The following is a 25,566-nucleotide window of genomic DNA, read 5'->3' as shown; positions in this document are numbered from 1 at the left end:
TTTGTTTAAATCTAGATTAAAAACACATCTCTTTCGCCAAGCATTCGAATAATGTATCTTTTTAATTGTGAGTGTAGTTGCATCTGATCAAAGGTGCATTTTTATTCATTAGCTTGGGTTAAACTAATTTTACTTTGTTGGATCAGCAGCTATGCTAATGATGTCTGTATTTTGTTTCTATGTTTTGCCACGGGATTCACATCCCGTGGTAACTAGGATTTACACATGCTCCAGTCTGGATCCAGAACACCTGAGAAGAGATGATGCTGACCCTCAGAGGACCTCAGATGATGCTAACCCTGAATGAACAAACAGAACTAACAATTATTCCTAAATGTGTGACTTAATCATATAATAACTTAATTAATAATATTGATAGTTCATCGTCTAGCTGACTACGTCTTGTATTATTATTATTTTTTAGTTTTTCTAAAATCCTGTCAAATGTGCACAAACTACTAGCTACTACTAAATATTGTAGAAACATAATTTTCTGTAAAGTTGCTTTGTAACGATTTGTTTTGTAAAAAGCGCTATACAAATAAAACTTGAAACTATAAAAGATCCTAAAATTCTGATGTATTGAGCCACGTGTTGCAATAACTGTATATATCATGGAATGCATGTCATGTTTCCATTAGGAGCTTCCTTCCTTAATGCTCGTGGCTCACTATAAAACCTCTTCACAGTGCTTTTACAGACCACAGAAAATCTACAAAATTCCCCTCAGAACATAGACTATCCATCTGTATCACTCAAGCATGTCATTAAACATTAAATAATCACATAACCCATGTACCCTCCATGCTGGCATAATGACATTTATTAAATTCCCTGCCAGCTCCAAGCGATAAACAACCTTTATTATCTACCGATCAAAGCAGACACTGAAAGTCAAACTGGTATTATGCAAACAAAAAAACAACCCCATAAATGTGTGGCTAGAGTAGGGCCTTTCGCAAAACAAACTGTGGAACTACCCACTTTTGGGCATTTTCGCACCTCCAGAACTAGGTGCAATTTTAGTAGCGACCTACCTTTTTCGAGAACCAAATTAGCTCCTACTCCAGAGCAGGGTCTAACCAGCACAACTTTTACTAACCATGACGTAAGTAGACATTGATTGGCCAGACATGTTTGAATATGCCCTCACCCTCCACGATTTAAAACGGCATTTAAAGACACTTGCGAGATAATTAGACGCAGTGTTTGCAGTATGATGAATGGCGATAAATATACACTTGTAGCAAATGTAGCACTGCCAGTTGTCATTGGCGATTCCTTTTTTACGTTCTTTCAATCCCTTATAATTCTACATTCCACATCCATTTTAGTGAAACCCACGAAACACAGCTCCCTCCATATTCCGTTTGTTAACGCTGTTGAACACCACGCAGAAATGACATAGCTGTCGAAACACTGGGAAATAGTTCGCACAAAATCGTCCCAGTAATTTAGTACTGTACATTTAGTTCTGGAACTAAAGCGGTGCGAAAGGCCCTATAGTGTATAGTAATATATCAGAATGACAGAGTGCATGCAACTGAATCAACAGAGATTAATTGGGTCCATGGACAGAGCCAAAAAGTTGAGGGCTCAATTAAAAAAAAGATGTGCCACTTTAAGGCTGGGTCATTTAAAATGTTCATAAAGCACTTATAATAGCATTTAACTAGATGGCACCTGCTATGGAATAGATCTGCACCTTTAAATTTTTACAAATAAATGCTGATCTTCAAACTTCAAACACAGTTGGAATGGCAACAGCACTGCTCAGGACTGTAAACATTCAACTCACTTGACAACTAGTATACTAGACCCAGTGGATTTAATTGAGGAACACCATTAAGGATTGCCGTGAACCAAACATCCTCTTTTCAACACTGCATCCAGGAAACCGTAAGAACAGCTTAATTACTGATTAAGAGTTCTAGGAGGAGTTCCTATCCCCAAACCAATCCAGAACATAATGATGATGCTGTAAATGGCCTGGACACTGCTCACAGATCAAATATCCTTAATATCAAATGCAACTGGTTTGATATCCAACTCACTGAAATTTATACCATTTAAGGGCAGCTTCAGTACACAAATGCAAAGACACAAAGGCCACTGTATGCACTGTATATACTCTACATACATGTTATTCTCTGCTCTAAACACAATATCTTTGCATTTAACATTTTCAATGCAAAATATATAGTTTATATTAATACATTTTACTACTAGCTTTAAATTGCAATTTATTTATTTTTTATATACAGTTGGCTTGCACTCAGATGCAATGTAAATTTGGTAAAACAGCACATAAGAAAACAAACAAACAAAAAAAATCCTTATTGTCCTAAAGATTGCAAGTAAAGTCACAAACAGAGGGAGGAAAAAAGGATAGATTGGAAGAAAGAAAAGGACTAGAGAGGTAAATACCAGTGCAGGAGAGGGGAGGTTTCCCTTGGGACTGGTGACTATGCTGTTTTTGGTGCTGTTTGTCTGGGGCTGTGCAGGAAAACACAACATACATTCAGTTAAGCAAGGGTGAAAGAACGAGGGAGAGTCCGGCATGCACATGTACACAAACACTCTCACACAAACACATGCAGTAGGGTACTGTCATTATCTGTTTTAAAGTAACTGACTGATGTAGTGCCAACTAACCATTTACATGAAAACGGTGTTATTCATTGAGGCACAATGTTCTCTAGCAGCGAAAGGGAAAGGGGAGGGAGGGTCATTATTAAAATCTATAAAATGTTTTTTGCTAATCAGCCACATAACATGCAGAGGCGGATTAGCTAGGGGTGTTTATTTGTACTCAGTGTCCCTCGGGACTCATGTCTATTAGCTTGCAGTGGTATCTAACGGTCCATTTTCCCTTGTACAGCTCCGGCACTCATGCGAGAATGTCGTTATAATGTGTCTATGAGCGGGAAGCATGGTCAAGGGAGATGAATGAACCGCAGCCCACAACTACTGGATGAAATAAATTCACATAAACGAGCAAAAACACATCTGGGCACACATATCCATTCAAATACACACTGTTCCTAGTAACTTACAGAATTCATTAACAATTCTCAAAAACTTATCAGAGATGGTCATGCATCTCCATTGAAGACCAACTTTATCCAAGTAAACAGGAATATTGTCAGGAAAGAAAACCAGCAATACTATCCTCTTATGGGACCCATAAGAAAAAATTCCTGAACACTGAGAATATAAGCCTCAATCCTGCAAAAAAAATGTAAGTTAAAGGAAGCAAGATTTGGTGCAGTCAGAACCCTGGGATGTGTATAAATAGGATTTTCCAGATCTTATGGAAATATTGGGAAAAACACAGGCAAAACAAAGGGTCTTACTCTGCATGACTACTCCAGTACCTACCTGTGTATGAACAGAAAGGCCTCTCCTAAACCTGCTTTTAAAGCTTCCAGAGTGGTCAGTATTAACCATGAGATCCAGGAGGTTCGTGGTGTCCATGGAAGCCAATCAAAAATATTCAATCAAAGGAAAGAACAACGAGGAGGAGGAACTTGGTGTTTGCCAGAAAACACTCAAGAAAGCAGGACACTTTTACTGCAACCAAGTGGTCTCACAAAGCCATATCTGAACTCCAAAAAGTCTAGTCCACAGAGCGTTCTGGCCAAGGACCATGCACTAAGACATTCAGATACTGATTGACATGTAAAGCAACAATTCTGTTCTTTTAGTTTTTATGTGCCACTTAGAGGTGGGTTTACTGTATATGTAACTGTTCATACAGTATAAAATAAGACTAGACGTGTGCCATTTACGGCCTGTTCACACCAAAAACAATAACGAGAACTATTAAAGGCCCGATATGCATCAAACACCAGGCCAAAATAAAGTTAGTTTAGGGATCTTGCCAAAGCGAGTTTTCCAGAACAGCTCCATGCAATAGTTCCAAAAGTTCCAAAGCTGTTGTTTTCCATCGGTTGGAGGCAGGCTCCATCTTCTTTTACCCCTCAGCAAAGAATGGAAAAGAACTTTAAGTGTATTAGGGTTTAACTATATGATTTTAGTACGTGTTCTAATTCTACAAGGGTTCTCTTCTGCAGATATGGACACAAACATAGCTACTTTTAAAATTCTTGATGTGAACGGGCCTCTACAGAAAAACTGTTTAAGTCCGCCATTCATATAATATGAATCAAGTGCTCAGTGGACTGTGTGTGGACAGTCTTTGAGGCTGAGACTAAGATCCAAGATTAGTTGACCAGTAAAAACATGCATTCATTTTTTTTATATTTTTTTTAATATAATAATAATAAAAAAAAAAAACGAAGATATATATATATATATATATTTTTTTTTTTTGATACTGGCAATAATTTCATAAGTAAGACGTTCGAAGAAAGCGTTGCATTGGTACAGTAGGTGGAGGTACAAGAAGAGGATGATGAAAGTAAAAAGAAGGGTGCAAATGAAACAAGATTCTCACCATGTACTGAATGGTAGAGCTCGACTTCCGCTTCTACAGAGAGAATGAAAAGGAGAGAAGTGATAAAAATGGTGCAAACTGTGAGACGAAATATAAAAAAGTAGCTGTTGGCTTGTTTGATAACCATGTTCATTTGGAGTGAAGAGAAAAGTGCTGGGAGGAGATCTCAAATGCAGTCAGAGCTGTGTGTATTTTAGTCAAAGAAAACGATTTGAAAAATTATTTTGCAGTGCATGTGAAAGTTTGGGTTCAGACAAAGGAAATATGTAGAGGTTCTTCTGTACAAGAGGATTTGGAGAAAGAGGAACAAGGAAGGGTAGTGGGTCAAGTGGAGGAAAAAGGAGAGAGAAACATGCTACTAGAAGAAGAGTAGTTGAAGTGCACCTGAGGAATGATCAGCGTAACCAAAGTTACCTGATCTGGGGTCAGTTGTTTGTGACATATGACAGTTACCGTTCAGAAACATCTGGCCCTGAACCTGAAGCAGGAAAACAACGCAGGAGCTTACACAAAGTAGGAAAGACGTGCAAGGACAGGCAGGGTTGCTGAGAGAGGAAGCAAGCAGAGTCTGTGCGGTTCAGTGATATTTTTTGTCCTAAAAAAAAAGGGCAGCCAAGAACAAGTTATATTAAGCACAAAATGTTCTCAGACGCGCTTTCGTTGAAAACGAAGCAGCACAACTTCCAATCGCTGCAACTACCATATTTAAATAAATTCATAAAAATGCCTCCAATTCTAAAGCAGAATTATATAACCAGTGGTAGTGCAAAGATTTAGACAAAAAGTAAAGAAGTCAGCTTCCGTTAATATGAAAAATATTGACAAGAGACTAAATAAAGATCAGCTCAGCTTGATCTCCGAAGACAGCGATGGAGCATAAAGGTGAAAGGAGGAAAGCGAGAGAGAGAGAGCAAAGTAATCATGAAAAGGACAGAAGAAATATTTTAAAATGGCTGGAGAGGACGTGGGGGAGCCTGTTGCTAGGTGACGAGAGGAGCGCTGTGCTGCTATTTTCGTCTCAGAGTTTCCAGGGTTTCAGACTCGGGGCTATTCTTGGAAGCAGAGTCACACTCCCCATTGAACTATTTCTCAGCTCAAACACACATATGTACACACATACACATGGAGATAGCAGGTGTGAGTCACATAGGTGGGTAGTGGGGTGACGACAAAGTAAACACAGGTAGAAAAATGTGTTTGAGTGTGTGTCTGTGAACACTTCCCTAAGTGTTAAGCGCAGTTCATCTTTGAAAATCCCTTTTCATGAATCAAATTACTCTAGATAGATCCCTCAATGGCATTACAGCCGTCATAGTTATATCATTCACCTAAATGTCTCCCACACGCCTAAAGGTGGTGACGGAAATAAACCTTAATTTCGTCTCATCTTTCAGTGGTATTGCTGGCTTCATGACCGGATAGAGCTTATTATAGTGTTTGGTAATACTTGATGTTTCAATGCTCTTATGTCAGCTAGAGAGCCTGGAAAATTCACTGAAATTCTCACAGCAAGGTTCATTGTGTAAACTGCACTTGATTTTTACTTTTTGGCTAATGTGTGGAATTCTGTTGGGATGTATTTAAATACAGAGAGGTGTGTTAAAGGTAGGTTTCATTTGGTAGCTTAATAATCATGGATTTTCATGCTCATATGACTGCTGGAGAGTCTGTGAAAATTCACTAAAATACTCAGAGGCATTTATACTTTTACATTTCCATGTGAATGTGTGGTATCTTTGGGGACGGATTTAAAGAAGGTTTTAATGGTAGATAATAGGGCTGTCAAACGATGAATCACATCCAAAATAAAAGTTTGTGTTTAGATGATGTGCACACATGTCCATATATAAGAAAAATTAAGCATTTATATATAAAATATTTATATATAAATCTAAATTATATGTAAATATACATAAATCTTTTTTTTATATATACATGTATGTGTATTTATATACACATAATAAATAAACATCGCACACACATATATTATGTGAACAAAAACTTTTATTTTGGATGCGATTAATCATTTGAAAAATAAGCGAATTAGCAAAATATATTTACATTTTACCCTTAAATTAAAAATCAGGGATATTTCACCCATTTACCATATCGGTCCAAATCCTTTTTGTTTTTTCTTTATGGAAACACAAAAGGTGATGTCCAGTCTTCCTGCTCTTTTCCTTACAATGAATGTTGATGGTAAAGATTAGCTGTCAATGAACAAATTAGCTTACAAGTCTTCTGAAGATATGCGAAAGCTTTGCGTGAAGAACATAAATTTGCTTGACAGCCATTATCTACCATCAGCTTTCCTTGTATAAAAAAAGTGCAGCTTAAACTTTTCTAGTGTTTAATGTAAAAACTACAATCAGAAATACATGAGTTTTGAGTAAATGATGACTAGACATCTCTAATCTTTTTTTTTATTTATCTGTCAGTAAGGTAAAGTAATTTCTTAGTAGAGGTTGACTAGACTTAATCAGAACGACACTGAAATATACTGTATTTTTATAAGGTGACTTTAGGTGTCAGTGGTCAGGTTTTAAATCTCTCATGTCTTAAAACAAACACATCTATACACACACATCAAACACAATATCAACTAATAACACTTGTGTAAAAAACAATCATGCAATAAAGAACACACTCTAAACACACTCTAAGCAAGCACTGACAGATTAGCCAGGAAGATAAAAGGAAAGAGAGATGGAGTAGTGAAAAGAGAGAAGCCATCTGGTCATGTCTGGGTCCCAGAGGTCAGAAGTTCGACAGATCGTCTTACCTTAACGTCAGCTTTTTTGTTCAACAAGCTCTTGGCTGCTACAATGGGAGGAAATAAGAGAGAGACGTTAAATCAGCAACACCACATTGCATATTACAAAATTTCCATTTACCCAGGCTATATTTCCTAAAATGAACTTTCTATTCCTCAAGGAATCATAAAAAAATTAATCACTTATACAAAAAATTTAACCAACCCTCCTTTTGAAGGGTGGTGTGTATGAAATGAAATACAATTCAATGTTTCATGATAACTAACTATTTGTTTGTTAAAAAATAATGATCTATTAAGTACTATATAAAAGTAACAATGACTTTTAAACAGATTAAGATTTATTACTGGCCCCTCAGATTGAACAGTTCCCCATTGTCTAAATCATAAAAATAATCTTACAGGAAAGACTGCGGCAGAGAAATCTATAATTAAGCTACACATTTTTATCTGCTTCATTATCATAGAAACAACGCTGCCACAGATATCTCATTACTCAGTCTACATTTCTTAACATTTTATTTAATTTTATAAACCTTTTGGAAAAGAAACAATCATATGGAAGGGAAACAACTGAATACTTAAAATGAGCGTTTTTAGGTTCAGCCAAACAGTGTAGATGACAGTGAAATTTATCCATCCAAGGACTAAGGATAATTAAAAAATAAATACATTTATGCTTTTCATTGTTCTGTACAGCATCATGGTGAACAACATTCATTAAATTAATATAAAGCAATCATTAATGAGTATAAAGAAGCATCTGACACAATCACTGTCATTCATGGTTGGTTCTTGTACCACTTCATGATCAAAAATAAATATGCAAATAAATGCACACACACTCTGTCAAGCACCTTTGAAGCACCTTTTGGGTATGTTTGTGTATAGCTGTCACAACATCAAATTCAAACTGAGACACGAAACAAATGTGTTTTCATTATTTACATTCCGAGTACTCTGGTACTCGTGCCCATCCCTATTAAGGATATCTTAACGTCTCGGTTGAGACAACAGCTCTAGACACTGTTCATTTAATACAATAATTTCAGCAAAACCCTGTCATTCAGAAAATTCTGTAAAATGATCCTACAGATACATACATGATTAAGATGGCATGAGCTGGAATTATGCATTAAAAAATGCAAGAGGTACAACATAGCAAGAGGTTGCACAAGAAATTAAGTCAAAGTTGAATGCATTTGCTGTATTTCTGATAATAAACAAAAGAACAGGGTCACTCAAAATCCTCCTAGAACTGAATCTGGGCCACCAATCCACCCATCTGGTGGCCCAAAGAGATCAGTGAGAAGAAATGAGCATGTGTCCCTGTAGAAAGAGCAGCAGTAGTGAAGTAACCTCTAACACTCTAAAGTGAGTGGAGCTCCTTACCTTGCCATTAACACAGAAAGCAAAAAAAAGAGAGGAAGAGAGAATGGAGAGAAAAAGAAAGAGTATTGGAGAAGAGGTCAAAATATCTCGTGTGGTTTATCTATGAATGCTGAAACTAAACGACTATTTATGGAGCTGTATCTATATCCATGGACTCAAGAACAAAAAAAATGTCAACTTGTTTTCAGTAGTCATCATTTATCTCAGAGTTTATCTACCTTGCAGAGAGTCAGCAAATAAGGTTTAGCAAAAAATAGCAGGCAAACAGGTTTGTGCCAGGTTGTTTCGTATAAGCAGTTTCACTACTCTAAAACCTATTGCTCAATTGTTCTCCAGTGCTTTTCAAATACGTAAACATTAAATAAATTAATAATTACAATATATTTTTTATTAAACAAACATACAACCAAATGAAATAAAAATATATTTATATCTTAAAATTTATTTATATATATATATATATATATATATATATATATACATATATATATATATATATATATATATATATATATATATATATATATATATATATATATATATATATATGAAAATTTCAATCCATCTTGTGCAATGTATAGCAGTTGCACAAGCAAAACTAAGCATTATTATCGATTGAGAAGACAGCTTTTTGCAACATTATGGGCATAAATAGGGAGTTGATCCATCATTTGCTGTTATAACAGCTTCCACTAAAATGCCCAAACTAAAAAATGGGTGTCCACATAACCTAAAGTATAATACATAAATATATTCTCTTATATGCACCATATTAAAGTCATATATGAGGATTTGAAGGGATCCAGGTGTCAGTCCCATATGTAGTGTAACTGCCTATAGTGCAGTAGTCTGGTTGCTCAGGCTGGGGGTAGTAGAAGGACAACAGAGAGAGGCAGCACTACATAAATATTTGATTGCAGGCATGTGGAGGGAGCATTGAATATAAAGCACAGCCTTCACATTGAGCCACAGCACACGCTCAATGTACCAGCTCAACCCTTCTGCCTCACTCATGATGCACTCTATGTTAAAAAACAAAAAACAAACAGGAAAGGAAAGGAAAGGAAAGGAAAAAGAAAAGCTGAAAAATAAACCCAAATCATGTTTTGCCCTTTCAAAAAGGTAAATGGCAAGACAATGTCACTGGCTTCTCCTCCAGAACAGCTGCTTGGATAAATCTAGAAATTCTAAATGATCAAATTTTTTTGCCTATACGCTTAAATGCCAAAGGCTGTTTGGTCGAAATGATAATTCCACTGATAGAAAAACACCATTTTAAGCCATTTTAGAACAAATAAATAAATGTCAAGATATTGAATACAATTAAAAAGCTGAAAAATATCTATTATACAGTAAGTCAATCTACAACACATCCAGTCGAAACTACAAAATTAACTCTATTAGCTTCCACACTAGTGGAGTGGTGGAGGAATAATGTAGTGACCCAGAAAATATTAAACAAATCAAACCCATCTTGTATTTTGTCATCAGCTTTTCTTTTACTATCGGGTCAAAAAAATAAAAAATAATACTTTGCTCTGGAATTGATTTGTTTTGTGATAGATTAGCAGTGGCTTTCTTTGTATTGCTCTGGAGGAGATGCAATGATTATAAAATCTTTAAAGTAAGGCGCAAGAAAAAGATTCCAAATTAGAGGCTTGTAAATTGCACACATAGTGTAGTCATCTATGCTAAACCCTGCAAAATAAAACAAATACAGTATACTGCAACTGTATATCCACTATAGCCCAAAATGGAATAAAGAGAGATTTTGTTTCCATGCATTTCCCCTCATACCGTGGATCCAGTTTCAAGTAATGTTAACAACAAGTAATGTTAACTAAAATTCTACATAATTCTACATCTTGTCCATACACAAATATGAAATCCTGATTAAAAAAATGCTAAAAAAAAAAAAAAAACTGTTGTCAAGAAGCTTTGACCATGCACGAGTGCACCAGATTCGTTCAGCACATCACACCCCCAAGTTAGTGAACATGCATTAGTCCAACCTCCCATGCAGCATTCAGCACAACAGCAGGCAGACTGTTCCACCCTTTGAAACAGGGGTGAACTTCAACTTCACAGACCATATTAAAGACAGAGTAAAGGAAGGAAGGAAGAATATAGAGGATGAAAGTGAAGAAGGCTTATGGGTGTCAGATAAAAATGGAAAAGAAAGGCAATGAAGAGAAGGTTAAGAATAAACCAAAAAGAGGCAGTGATTTATGGCACATATGAAAGGAAGAAATGATGGAGAGAACAGGACTCAAAAAAGAGAGTGGGAGGGAAAATACATTCATCATATAAAGATCTTGGTGTAGATCCTCTGTGAAATAAATTAAAGATGAATGAAATGACAATGACAGACCACTGAGAGAACCAATAACCAATACACATGTTATAAGATATGAACCACAAGAGAAATGAGGTCAATAATGACACAAAAGTGTGGAGGACAAGAAAGTAACAGAAGAAACATCTGGTAAGAGAGGTAGAGGGTGAGTCATCATGCATGCTTTAGCCCCATGCAGAGACAATCATGGACTAGTGAGTGACAGAAAGGATGTAGAGGGAGGATGAAATACAGAAAGTTTTCTTTTGTAGAAGTAACTAACTAAAAGGGGGGGGGGGGGGGTGAAAAAGAAATGAATTAGACAAATAAGATAAAAATAAGAAAGAAAAGCTGAAATCAATCAGAAAAAGAGAAAAGATATAAATAGAGAAAAGGAAAATGGAAGGAAAAGGGGTAAGAAAAAGGGAAGAAGAAAGAAAAAGGTAAAAGGATGAATAAAGGGTAAGGGAAGGGGCAATTTTAATTGAAATAAAGGGAAAACAAAGGAAAAAGGAAACCGAAAAGAAGGGAAATTAATAGAGAAGTAAAGAGGAAAGGACAGGACAGAAAAGGAAATGGAAAAGGTAAAGCAAGGAAAAATGAAAAGGAGAGAGAAGAAATAAACAAAGTAAAAGGGAAATAGTAAAAGAAAGGAAAGGAAAGGAAACGAAAGAAAAGGAAACATTAAACAGATAATGGTAATTAAAAGGAAATGAAAGGAAATTATATGGGAAGTGAAAAAAGGAATTAACAAGGGAAAATAGAGGGAAAAAATAAAAGAATGAAAAATAAATTTCAAGGACAATAGGGAAAGAGAACAGATAAACAGGGGGGGGGGGGGGTCAAATAAAAAGAAAAGAAAAACTGTGGAGCACACTGTGAATAGAGAATAATGGAATGGTAGGAATAACCAGAGGAGCGGAGAGACAGAAAGGGGCAGAGGAGTTGTGCCCCGCAGGGCGGCGCTACCTTGTTCCACCAGCCCTGCTGTGGTGCCTGCAGCCGCGGCTACTGCAGCCGCAGCCGCAGTGACCGAGGCGGGAGCCGTGGTCTGTCTGCTACCCACTAACACACACATACCCACCCACACACAATGAGAGGGAGGAACAAAAAGAGAGAGAGAGAGAGAGGGAAGAGGAAAGGGGGCAGAGTGAAAGAGAACCATTCATTAGTCTACAGGTGAAGAAACGGTCAGTTATAAGAACACGTCAAACCAATTTTCTTATTTTTTTTATTTCTTTGAGAGACAGGTGGTTTGTAACAAAATGATCCCCACTCAAACAAGAGCCATACTTTCATTACAACCAAAGTACAACAAAACAAGACTCTGACCCAGAGGGAATCATAAATCCTAACATTCAAACCACATATATTTATCAATGTCCTTTGTTGGACCATCATCTGAAGCAGTTACAAGCAGAGCCCTGGCATCACAGATGAGTTCAGAAGGCAGAAAGTGCTGCTATAACTACCGGTACTTGAATTTTCATTAAGGATAGTGTCAAAAAAAAAGAGAATTGACAGAGAGAGTTAGGCAATTTACATGTGCAGGGAGAAGTCTAGAAATGCATGTTATTTTGAATAATGCATGAGATCTGTGACGTCAGAGCTACATTAAAACTGCAAACTGCAAGATGGAGAGGAAAAGGTTGTATGTACAGTAAGTGGTGGGCAGGGCGTAAAAATATAAAGAAAGTTGTCCCAAAAAGTATGTGGACCGTTAAACCACACTTAAAAATGTATCAATGTCATCACATTAGATATTGACCCAAGTGGCATTCATAAGTGGTAATTTGTTTAGTCAAGATAATTATTATGATTTTTTAAAATAAATTACAAACAATAGGACAAATAGTTTTTCACATTGGTTAAATATTCAAGCATTCAGAAATTGAATAATCAAATCTAATTGTTTTTTTACTATATTTTCTCATTCATGCATGTTTTCAATGACACTATGTCAATAAAATTAAGTAGCACTGCCTTTTTTGTATTTTGATTTTTATGGTGGTTAAATGGCTTATTATGCAGGATCATGAAAATACCACATTAGTATAGTAGAATCACAAAAAATTGGAGAAACTCTCTATCATCATTTGTTTTTAGGTACCATTTGGTTTTATATCTAATGCAATAACATTATAACACTAAGTACAACTTAAGTCACGATTACTTTTTATGGCCCCAAAATCTGTGCAGCCCAAATCTTGCCCAAAGGTCACTTTTAATGAGAGCAAGAGGCTTCAAGTATTTATTTGACAGACAACAGACAACAAAAGCACATCAAGACGGAGTGGGGATCTTAAAAGACACACAGATGATTCCCTGGAGAACCATCAGAACATACACAGAACAGACCAATCAGAAATCACACATATTCATCAACTCAGCTGTCAATCAAAACAGTTCCAAGGTTAATCTGCAGCTTCGTCACACCCGAATAACTTACCAGAGAAGTTCCGTGACACAAGCATGGTGGTGAGGATGGCCCCCTGTGAGGACAATGAGGAAATATAACCTGTGTGTGTGTGTAAAATTAGAATTGAGTGAGCATGTGTGTGTCACCAAACACACCTTGAGTTTCCTCCTGGCGTTGAACTTCTTCAGGCATTCCACAGTTTCTTGTCTGTGCATCATGGAAGCCACAGTAGAGCGTTGCTATGGAAACAAATAGGGAAAAGATTTTTACTGTATATCTACATCTGCGTTTTGCTGCTTTTGTCTAAGTGTTCTATATGTCTGCATTTGCGCGTTGGTGAATACATACGCAGACCCATGGGTGTTTGAGAGCTTCCTGTGCAGTGATTCTCTTGGCAGGGTTTATGGTTAGCATTTGATTGATGAGATTTTTGGCTTCAGGAGTAACTGTGTCCCATTCGGGAGATGGAAACTATTAGAGAAATACATTTTAAAAATGCGATTACTATACAACAACAGATTAGCTCTGTCAGCAAGCACTGCATCATATAAACCATCTATTGAAATTAGCAATTTCTGTAACTTTTGACTAGAAATTGTGCGTTTCTAAGAAAATGTAAACACCTATTGAAGTTCAATTTTCTCAATTTAATGAACTGGCATTATGAAGATGCATGAGTCAATGTTGGCTCAAGCAAAACTGAAAAAAACCATACCAGTCGACAACTAATATGAATCAATATTACCAAAAAATTTTGAACCATATAAAATGATGCTAAAAGTACTTAATATATCAATATTATCAAAAATCCCCCACTTGTGCTGCATCTATCAAATAAATCAGTCTATTCTATGAAATAGGCAATTTCTATTTTAAAAATGTATGTTTTGCAGTCTATTAGACAAACAATGTTTTTAAGTGTTAAAAAATTGATTGTGCCATCTAAAGTTAAATTAATAAAACATTCAATATGATATTCTATACTTGTGATAGCAGTTAAGTGTTTTGATAATTTGAAAACCAACACATTTCATCATATCAAAGTTTTGGCGTTTTTTGGTAAATACAGTACGCAAAACTGAAAAGATCATAAAACTCACATCATAAGCTCCCGCTTTGATCTGCTGATAAAGTTTGTGCTGATCCTCATCCCAGAAAGGTGGATATCCAACCAGCAGAATGTACAGAATCACACCTTAATAAAGACAATTAAAAAATAAATTTAAAAAACTATCTATCTGTTCCAAGTAGAGCTTAGGTAAGCAGCAATTTTAAGGCTGTTGAATACAGTACAGCCAGTTATACTGTGTTGCCAGTTATATTTTTTGTTCTATACTCAAAACAAGTACGAAATAAATGAGGTTGCTGAGTCTCTTTGCCTTTGTTTGCTTGTAGGCTTAATTGGTATCATGCAGGTTTAATGGAAATCACCAACTCTCACTGAAAATTAATGACTACTTCTATCTGTCACTGCAAATCTCTGAATGTATGAACATCCCTTTAGGACCCTGCTGAAAACAAATAAACCAGCCTAAGTCCAATTTCTTCCATCTTGGTCAAGCTGTTGTTTAGATTGTTTAGCTGGCGGGCCAAAAAAATTAGAAAGTGTCCAAAACCCCTCTAAAACAAAGACAACCAGACCAGCTTGACTAGAAGAGGAAACCAACTGAGAACAGAAAACCCTCTAGGGCTGGTTTAAATAGCTTTATATCAGCAGGGAAGGTAGACGGTGAAGCAGACAGCAAGGCAGCTCACTTAGATTTGGCACAAAGCACATAAAACTCCTGTAATTTCTTCAAAATGAGCATGTGCTTGTCACTGAATTTGAGTTTATTTACCGCAGGCCCAGATGTCCACCGGTTTGCCATATGCTTCTTTCCTCAGCACCTCAGGGGACAAGTAACCTGGTGTCCCTGCAAATCCTGTAAATGCACAGTAAAATGGGATAATAAAGGTGTAAGCAGTACAAACAAGTTCTAAAGTGTTTGTTATAAATCGTGTGGGCGTCTCTCAATATCAAACTACAGGTTTGTGTCATTGTAGCAATGTCTTCATACCAAACCATGCCTGCTGGTCTCCCTGCACCTCAATGGCCAGTCCAAAGTCGGCCAGCTTCACAGCGGCGTTCTTGCACTTACTGGCCAAGAGCAGATTCTCTGGCTGAGGGGAGAGTGAAGACAACATTTCTCCTGCCTTAACACACAACTTTACACTCATAGTAACAAACACACTGTGCATGCTGACACACACTTCACAACAACAATAGATAGTCAGATACCTATCACGTGTTCTTAACATGAAACCAGCGCACATTTTAAATGTGTATAATATAATCAACCTCCCCAAATCAGATTCTGTTAGACATTAGTTGAATGGTGGGTTTCGCTGAACTTTCAGACTGCAGAATGTTTCTAAATAAAGGATTAAGAAAAAAAAAGTTCTTCACTGGTAATAAGTGTGTGTGTGTGCGGGCATGTTTTCCTCCCAACTGACCCAGATTATCCATCCTCATTATTTTCTGTCACTGATGGATGCTAATAATGTGATATCTCCTCTAGTGCCTTCTGCTAGCACACACATGACACGATCTTATAAATCATAGTGCTAGCAACTCTGATCTATAAGGGCTAGCTAACAAACCAAATAGCCTGTCACACACACCTTTAGCTCTGCAGCAGAGAGTGAAATCTCAAGGAGATTTTCCTGCATTGCAGGGTCTGGTTGATCTAACATCCACTTCCCTCACTCTCTTATTCACATTGTAGACTGCTACTAAAATGATTTAAACTGAGAGAAATGACAACTAAAAAAAATAAGCTACCGTTTAACTGTTTGGGGTCGGTAAGACTATTTAAAATGATATCAATACTTTAATGCTGCAAGGATGAATTAAACTAATCAAAAGTGACAGATGTTTCTCATTACGCATTATAATGTTACAAAAGATTTCAATTTCAAATAAATGCATTAGTTTGAACTTTCGTTTCTTTAAGAAATAAAAAATAAAAGGTCACTGTTTCCACAAAAAATATAAACTAGCAAAAACGTTTTCAATTGTAATATTAAACGGTGTTTCTTGAACTTCAAATCAGAATGATTCTGAAGGATCAAGCAATACTAAAGAGTCATAAATGACTGATAAAATCACAGCTTTGCGATCACAGGAAAAATAATTAAATAAATAAATATACATTCGTTCATATATAATTAATTCACTACTTTCATTAGAAGCTAAGAGTAGACTGACTGTAGGTTTTTTCTGATTATCATCAATATTTACTTTTTTTTTTTGCATATGCAGAATAATCTAACATTTGTAATTATAACTTAAGTCCTATGAAAAACATCTAGATATTAATACATCTGAATATGTTCATGCAGATACACAGTCAACTTGCTCTCAAATGCTCACAGACCAGCTTGCCCATGTTTAATTAAGCCAGGGGGCATTTACTTTTTTAATAACATTCCATAACACTCATTATCACAATTACTTCACAACCTTCCCTTCATTAAAAATTTCCTAGATTTTGTCTCCATCCTCAGCAGCTCTCATATAGCATAGCTAATGCAGATTGCCCCCCCCCCCCCCCCCAAAAAAAAGAGGTTAAACATGCACTCTGTTAAGGGCTGGAACATCAGGAGCTAATCCCAGCCTTAAAGCTCAGTAGTGGGAGGAATTTTGATGAACAGCACCCTCTGAGAACAAATCTAGCTCTCCAATGCTCTTTCACGAGTGTATAACCTCTGCAGTGAAATCAATGACATGACTTCCTAGCAAAAATCTCATCAGCATGGGCACAGCTACGAATCAAATTATATGCATTATATACATGTATATGCATATACTGAAAAGCACAGCTGGGTGCACGGATTAAATTGGCATGAGTTGGTTTAGTTTACTTGCTTTGCTCAGTAAAATCCAAAAAATCATGGGTGTTGGTAGATGTGTGAGATTGTGTGTATGTGCAATAATATATGTGCAAGACCGCTGCTCTTTTCTGCAGTGGCATTCCTGTCATGCCCACTCAGTTTCCAGCTGTGGAAGAGCGCGTGCCCCAGGCTTCCATTTTAAAGGGCAGACACTGAGAGCGTGAAACCAAAATGCCATTTTTAGCATTTACCTGGTTTCGTTTTTCTTGATGCTGCTACTGTGAAACTGAGGCTTGAATCTGAATGTATATGGATTAAATCTCGTGATGCACCAAAATTAAAGCAATTTAAAATATTTGGTTTAAAACTGCAAAAAAGAACTCATTTCAGTTTTCAAAGGAAAAGGTTTTAAAACGCCAAAATCATTGATCGAAATGAGTGATGTTTAATTGGCATTAATAGTCGTTTGACTATTTCATGCAAGTCTATTGCAGATCTAGACATTAATACTTGTAAATAATTATGGCTGCAGTTGTACTAGGGAGGAATGTCAAGTGTTCACGGTCCAATATTTGGCTAAAACAGCAAAAGAATTAATGATTTTTTGGTTTCAGATTAAATCATTTTGAAATGCTGAGAGGCAACTTGTTGCCAAACTACTATGACTAAATTAATTTATCATCTTAGAACACAACACCTTTAACAGCATACCGAGGTCAATTATCAAATTACGCAAATGTAATTATTACAAAAAATTTTCAGTGGCAATTTAAATTTCAGTCTCATGTTTCGCTAAAACTATAACTTCTGTGCATTACTAATTAAATCAGATTAAAGCACCTGATTTATTGATATACATCTGGATATTATTTTGCACATGCTCTTTACGGAGTCAACATGTCAATAAAAGTACATAATATAAAGTGTACCGGATCTGTGCATATTGAAGAAAAGCTGCAGATAAATGTGTATTTATAAAGTGACATCACAGATCCAAGTCACAATCAAACCACTTATACATGCATACATAAACATGCAGCATAAATTCTGAAGCGGTGTTCACCCAGCAGTCATACATTTTTTTGTGCCAGTTACGATAAGCATCCTAGGCTAATATCTGGCCAGTTTGCACTGTAATCCGACTGCAAAACATGCCAGGTAACGTGAGATTAGTTGAATTATGTCTAGGAACAACACTTTCCCGAAGCTCACTGCATTTTAGAAAAGGTCAAAGGTCAGAAGGGAGCAGTCAAATGGCATTGCAGTGCACTCAAACCTGGACATGAGGACTGGTCTGGGACTGGGACCCTGATGTCTACACTGACTCTCTGGTCAATAAAAGCAATCTAGATAAGAGTTACATTGTCATAGTTCATTCAATTTGGTCTATATTTATTTATATTATTATATGATAATAATTGCAGGGGATTCATTTTAGTGGGAACACTTTTGAAGTGCAAAAGAGACATTTGTCTTGATCAATAAACTAAAATTAATGTAGCTCTTTAAGTCAGTCCAATTAGCGCAGTCTTACCTGAACATTCATGAAAGTGAATTTATTACCAGCAATGGTCAAACACTGCAACACTCAAGCATGTATGCCATGCACTATCACTGTGTGAAATCGGACTGACCTCCCATTTCTAAATATTTTTTCCACCCATTTTCGAAGGGAGACCAAGAGTTCCTATCAGCAATTATGTCAGTGCCCTTTAAATCTACACAGTAGTAGGCACAGATTTCCACATAGCAAGTTTATGAGCACATACACAAGTTCACACACATCACAATTGTCACTTACCTTCAGGTCTCTGTGCACCACGCCCATTTGATGGCAGTGAAGCACCGCCTCCAGGATCTGCTGGATGCAGTGACTGCATGCAAACAGCAGGGGGCGTAGGTTAGTTTGAGCAGCGCTACAGTCCCGTGCACAGGCCAGGGGTGATGGGTATTTGGGGCAGGTAAAAATGTAAAAGGGAAGGGGAAGGGTATCTTTCTCTAGACTCAACCTTGCCTCCATGTAGCTAAATATAAGCACACAATAACTGAAATAATAATAATGATAATAAAAAACAGTTGCAAAACTGCAGGTGGAGGCGCAGCGCAAGTGTGTTTGCTAGTTTCAGTCCGGCGCTGTTTGCATTTTCCCATCCAGCGCCACGTCATTTAATAAGCAAATGCATTTGCACCCATTTGTGCACCCATGGGCGTGCTGGTCTAAAAAAGAGGTGTGTTCAGGTGCATTGCTATTTTAAGGAGCTGAAAATGTTTTTTCTGTTATTTAAAGAGCGTACACGCTGCTTATTATACACAGGGACGCACAGCAGCACACAAACATGCCAAATATTAAAAATTAAAGGATTGCAATATATAAGAATTTTTTGTAGGCTAATAAAATAATATGTTCTGTCTTTGCGCTTGCCAAATTCCGCCGTGTAAATAGCAAATCCATCATGGCACGAGCGCAACTGGCTCTTAAAGGCAATGGAAGATGAGACTCTGATTGGTTTATTGCCCGTTACGCACAAAAAACACCCATTACTCATTACGAGAATAGGGACAACCGTTTTTCGGTCCAAAGTTTTTTTGCGCTTCACACTTTGCATTTAGATCTTTAAAATAGGGCCCTAAGAGTTTGAAAGCAAAACATCCCCTCAGAAATAAAAAATTTGTTTAATATAAATTGATTCAATTGTGATCTATTTAAATTTGGGTACAATATAAACATTATTATAATGGAGGCAATGCTTTGCGTCTTTTGAGAATTTACTTTTATTTTCTTATGCCAACATATGTAGGACTTAAAAATTACTATAAATATAAGAGGTAGCAAAATACTTTTTTTTGGTGGATACAGTAATGTTGTTATGATTCAGTGTAAAAGTGGTAAACAGATCATAGATTCAAATATTTACGAATCCTGTGTTAGTTTCCTATAGCTTATTAACTGGCCTATTATTAAGTATGAACCGCTTTAAACTTCAGTTTAATAATAATAATAATAATAATAATAAGCCTCAAGGAAGCATATTTTTTTCTTGAAGGCAAGAAAATGGATCTGAGATCAACTAAAAAGCCAAAAATGCTAATTATTAGTTACAAAAACTAAAATAACTTAATACTAATATTTAAGCAGGGATTTAAACAAGTGACAGTGAAGTCTTGCACATTGTTACAAAAGATTTCTAATTTTAAATAAATATCCGTTTTTACTTTTTTTCAAAGAATCAGAAAAACTTAGCATGGTTTCCACAACAATATGCCACACAACTGTTGTCAACTTTGATAATAATAAGAAATGTTTCTTGAGCACCAAATCAGTATTTTAGGATGATTTCTGAAGGATTATGTGACACTGAAAACTGGAGTAGTGACTGCTGAAAATCTAGCGGCTGTTAAATAAATGGCAGCTTGATTCTGCTAATTGCTGCTTGCAGCTCTACTCTTCTCCTCCCTAGGGCAGTAAAATAGCGTTTTAGAAATTAAACCTTGAAGTAAACCATACAGAGTAACACAGCTGTATATCTATGCAACTCTTTGATAAATATAGTGTCATGGGAGTGTAATGTGATTGCGGTTTGAGTGCGTGTTAAGGAGTGTAGGATAGCAGCGACACGTGCATGCACGCATATGAGCTGGTTGCCAAGAGACCCCTGAATGTTGCTATGCACAGGTACAGCCTACACCAGGATGAAAGATGATTTCGCTATTTAACAGCCCAAACCCAGATCCGAAACCCTAGTGATAATACACTGAGGGTGACTGAGGTTGGTGGTAAAGGAAAAGAAGACATCAATTGTGTAAATCAATTAATGCTGTAAATGGTTCTCTAGGTCAAAGCTATTCCAATATACAGCATATCCCATGAGTCAAATCAGTCGGTGCTGGAAGAAAAAGATTGGGGGTGTTGTAGCTGCTCTACAATCACACAGCACATGGAGGGTGAACAGTAAGAGGGTTTGCATGCTGAAGTGAGAGAGCAGTGTGTGTGTGTGTGTGTAGGTCATGTGATATGGTGTAACTGTGAATGACATTTGCTGTATTGAAATCTTTAAAGCTACAAACTGACTTACACTACCATTCAAAAGGTCAGTCAGATTTTCTTTGAGAAAGAAGTTAATACAAAAAAAGTGACAGTAAAGACATTTATAATGTTACGAAAGATTTCCATTTCAAATAAATGGAGCTCTTTTAAACGTTTCATTCATCGAGGAAACCTGAAAAACTCTTATCATGGTTTCGAAAAAAAAAAAAAAACACAACTGTTTTCTTTTTTTTCTTAAGTAACAAATCAGAATGATTTCTGAAGGATCATGTGACACTGATGACTGGAGTAATGGCCGCTGAATTTTCAGCTTTGCCATCACATGAATAAATTATATTTTAAATATATATAAAAATAGAAAACAGTTTCACAATATTACTGTTTTTAATGCTGCTTTGGTGAATATCAGAGACTTTTCAAAAACAATTTTACTAAAAATGACCCAAACTTTTGAACTGTAGTGTAGGCAATAATTTCATTCGAATAAATAATTTAAAGTTTTATTCTGAACGGATCAAATGCCTTTCACCTAAATAACATTCATGCAAGAAGCAAAATTAGATCATATAGACTATTATAATTTAAGAAAACTCCTATATTAAGATGTAATAGATTTGGCAGACTGACTTAGGGCTGTGAAAGGAAACGCATTGATTTTCATGCGCATCTCGTCAGTAAAGCTGGTCCAGTGATTAGTAGTAAATCATCATCACCTGCTTTCAGTTTGAGCGCAATTCACTACACAGAGCCGTAGTTCACTGACAAGCTAGGCGATATCGTGTTTGACATTGTGCTATTTGAAGACATAAAAGCGTTTGTAAGACTAATATGCACAGGATCAATGTTTAGATTTTTTCTTGGACTTAAGCTTTGCATCTGACACTGTCAATCTTGAAATCAATTTAGTAATTACAATTAGCATTAACTGGTCATTTTGCTGACTCGTTTATCCTTAATAAACTGCAAATTTAAAAGGCTGCATTTAATTCAAATTAAAACCATTTTAATCAGCAAAATATGTCTTTCACACATACTGGAAGATGATTGTGTCATTCTCATCTGCCCTTAAAAGGCAAAACAGTCTACATTATTAGACTGACATAAAACGAATTAAAGCAATCTAGTCTAAAGCAATCTAATCTCGTTTAGACATTATTGATTGGGACTGTGCTTCCTAGATAGAGTTATAGCCATGATTACTATTATCCATGCGCAGTGTGCACTACATGAGCTATACTACATGCATATGTGTAAAGTTAAGGCATGGCAGTAAACTTCAGGGCTGTAAATGTCTACCATTAAAACACCACAAAGAATGACATATGGTCACGGCAAGCGCAAGACATTTCTGAATAAACCCATTTCTGAGAGTGAATCTGTCGGTTTACCCTGCCTTTAAATGCATGAATGCATATAGGGATATTTATATATATAAAAACATGTAATGTTTTGTGCATTCATCACAGTGTGTGCATGTGTGTTTCTTCACACCTCCCCCAGTGTCAGCTGCTGATCATGGCTGGTCTGCAAGCGAAGATGTGTGTATGACTGTGTGATTTTGTGTGTATGTGTAGAGGTGAGACAGGAAGTGTCAATGTGTTTCAGCACAAAAACTCCACTTGAAAGAACTGCTGTGTGTGGACATTAACATGTACAAAAATGACATACTGGAACTCACTGTGCTGCCTTCTCTAATATTAGCTATATTCCCTGTACTAACATCACTAAATATTACCATATTCAAGTCTCTTCTTCCACGCTTCATAAGGGTATGTAAATAAGCAATTTATCCACTAACTTTAGCAAGAAGTAAAATTACAAATCTACAAATACTGTATCTGTGTAAAGACAGTAAAACCTACTATTGTTTGAAATAAGAATGATTGGCCGTTCATAATACTGTTGATACACTGTACTGAAACTGATCTTTGTTTTAAGGAATATTACGTAACATTATACAATTTGTCTTAACCATTGTTGTGCAGCACACAAAAAATTTAACAAATTGTTCAAAATTCATTATATCTAAAAGATTAATTAAACTGATAAAATTGTATGCATTTATTTGATAACCACCATTTTTCCTAAAAAATTTGCGTTAAATCATAAAGCACGGAATCCAGAAAAATTCAAACAGACCACAATTTCTGGAAAAAATAAAACATTTCATAGGGCCATATTATTGTAAAAAATCAATAAAAAGACACATTATTAAAAGTTGTTCAAGTTCATTCATGCTTTTGATTAAAATTGATTAAAATTTTATTAAATCTTTAAAATAGGGCTCAACTACATCTAAAAACTGTTTGTCCAGTGTTTTTGACAAAGAAAACATGGTACATACTAGCGAACACTTTAACTTATAGTAATTCAAGGATGTTTATACAAAAAAAACATGATAATACTTTAGCCTAAATATTCATTGAAATATAATATGAGGCATAGTTCTTATCATTTACTCACCCTTATGTCATACCAAACCTATTAGGCTAACTGTCTTCTGTGGACATGCAAAAATACATACAGGCTTGTAACAAGATGAGGATGAGTAAATAATGACAAACGTTTCAGTTTTGAGTGGATTATCTCTAATAGTTGAGGGAGCAATAAAAAAAAGAAAAAGAAAAACCTCACAAGCAAAAATATCAACGAGTTCTGATCTTCTGCATGACCGCATCAAGCGCAGGATGTAAGGATTTGGGAATTTTGGGATGGCAGTCAATGGATTAGGAGAAGCCCATGATGCCAAACACAGATGGACAGACAAGACAGACAGGCTACAGCAACAGACACACAGACAAGAGCAAGCAGGGGCAAACAGACAGGCCATTTACAGGCAGTGTGTGAGCTACATACTGACCTTCAGGTCCCTGTGCACTATGTCATGTTGGTGAATATGATGGACACTGTCTAGAATCTGATGGATACAGTGACTGTGAAGACAAAACGGAAGAAAAGAAAAAGAAGAGGGGAAGGGAGAGAGGGAGGAAGGGAACGAGAGGTGAAGGTGGAGACGTGAGGATGGATAGAGTGGAATCAAATGATTGATGGAGTGATGGCAGTGCATTGAACAAAAGCAATGGATATGATAAGAAAAAACAAGGTTGAATCGATACACAAGGGATGGGAGGAGTGACGCATACAGGATTGGGAAAAGAGGGAGATGGAGGGAGGAATTAAAAGGAGAGAGGAAAGTGAATGTTGGAGGTGAAGAGACAGAACCATTTAGACATAAAACACACAACTGTCAACAATAAGAACAACATCAGAGAGAGAAGGAAAGACAGTAAGAGAGGTGAGGTGGGGAAGAACAGGTGTAGTAAGTAGATCTGTGGGTGTGTGTGTGTGTGTGAGTGAGTTTTAAATCTGTAGGATGTGAGTGTGTGTGTGTGTGTGTGTGTGTATTTATATATATAAATATATAAATGCTGGTGTGGGGAGATTTACTATATTATATACATACATACATACAGTGTCTTTGAAGGGCATTCTGTCTCATACAATATTTATAACGATATTGTGTTTTATATATTACGTAATATTGTTCAAAGGTTCAGGGTCAAAGATGTTTTTGAAATAAGTATTTAATGCTCACCAAGGGTTGATTTCAAAATACAATAAAAATGTTATTGTGAAATGTTATTAGAATTTAAAATAACCATTTTCTGTTTCCATATATTTAAAAATGTAATCTATTCCTGTGATGGCAAAGCTGAATTTTCAGCATCATTACTCAAGTCAACATAACATGATCCTTCAGGAATCAAAAAATATGCTGTTGATATTGCTCAAGAAACTTGCTTGTTATGCTGCTTAATATTTTTGGAAACCGATACATTTTTTCAGGATTCTTTGATGAATAAAATGCTCACAATAAAAAAATCTTACTGACTCCATTCATTTAATTGGTAGTGTGTGTGTATATACACACACACATACACACAGATATATATATATTAGGTCTGCACGATATTGGGAAAAAATGACATTGAGATATTTTATTTTTCTGCGATATATATTGCAATATTTTTTCTTACAAACAAAAATGGGGTGAGCACACTTACATTCTCATTTTAAATGCTCTCTCTGTCTCTCTCGAGCGCACTCTCTCTCTGTCTCTCTCTCGCGCGCGCGAGCGCTCTCTCTGCCCTGTTAAACTTGGATGTGGTTTTCAGCCCTGTCAATGATAAACTTTCACTCTATGATGGTTAAGCTGTGCAATTAATCCACGAATCACATTCGTCAAGGGCCGGGGAGCAGCTGGCCCGTA

At 36.3% G+C, this 25,566-nt stretch overlaps 1 protein-coding gene across 42 annotated transcripts in view; it reads right to left on the bottom strand.

Moving 5' to 3' along the window:
- The window catches only part of camk2b1 (calcium/calmodulin-dependent protein kinase (CaM kinase) II beta 1), a 56,438-nt gene that overhangs the window by 14,154 nt on the left and 16,718 nt on the right, over nt 1–25,566 (bottom strand). For 6 of the 42 annotated variants that reach the window (XM_052595300.1, XM_052595307.1, XM_052595306.1 and 3 more), the window contains exons 6-16: nt 19,053–19,125; nt 15,436–15,538; nt 15,217–15,300; nt 14,479–14,573; nt 13,727–13,849; nt 13,534–13,617; nt 13,409–13,451; nt 11,929–12,024; nt 7,242–7,279; nt 4,460–4,492; nt 2,428–2,496 (exon numbers count right to left, since the gene is read on the bottom strand). In XM_052595300.1, coding sequence (XP_052451260.1) covers nt 2,428–2,496; nt 4,460–4,492; nt 7,242–7,279; nt 11,929–12,024; nt 13,409–13,451; nt 13,534–13,617; nt 13,727–13,849; nt 14,479–14,573; nt 15,217–15,300; nt 15,436–15,538; nt 19,053–19,125 — 841 coding nt within the window. Of the gene's footprint in view, nt 1–2,427; nt 2,497–4,459; nt 4,493–7,241; nt 7,280–11,928; nt 12,025–13,408; nt 13,452–13,533; nt 13,618–13,726; nt 13,850–14,478; nt 14,574–15,216; nt 15,301–15,435; nt 15,539–19,052; nt 19,126–24,156; nt 24,230–25,566 lie in introns of all 42 variants that reach the window. The other 36 variants (XM_052595303.1, XM_052595308.1, XM_052595326.1 and 33 more) reach the window with 17 other exon arrangements.

This window comes from Carassius gibelio, chromosome A5 (assembly GCF_023724105.1).
Source record: "Carassius gibelio isolate Cgi1373 ecotype wild population from Czech Republic chromosome A5, carGib1.2-hapl.c, whole genome shotgun sequence".
NCBI lineage: Eukaryota > Metazoa > Chordata > Actinopteri > Cypriniformes > Cyprinidae > Carassius > Carassius gibelio.
Note: the sequence above shows the minus strand (reverse complement) of the source record. Positions and strands in the feature narration are given on the sequence as shown.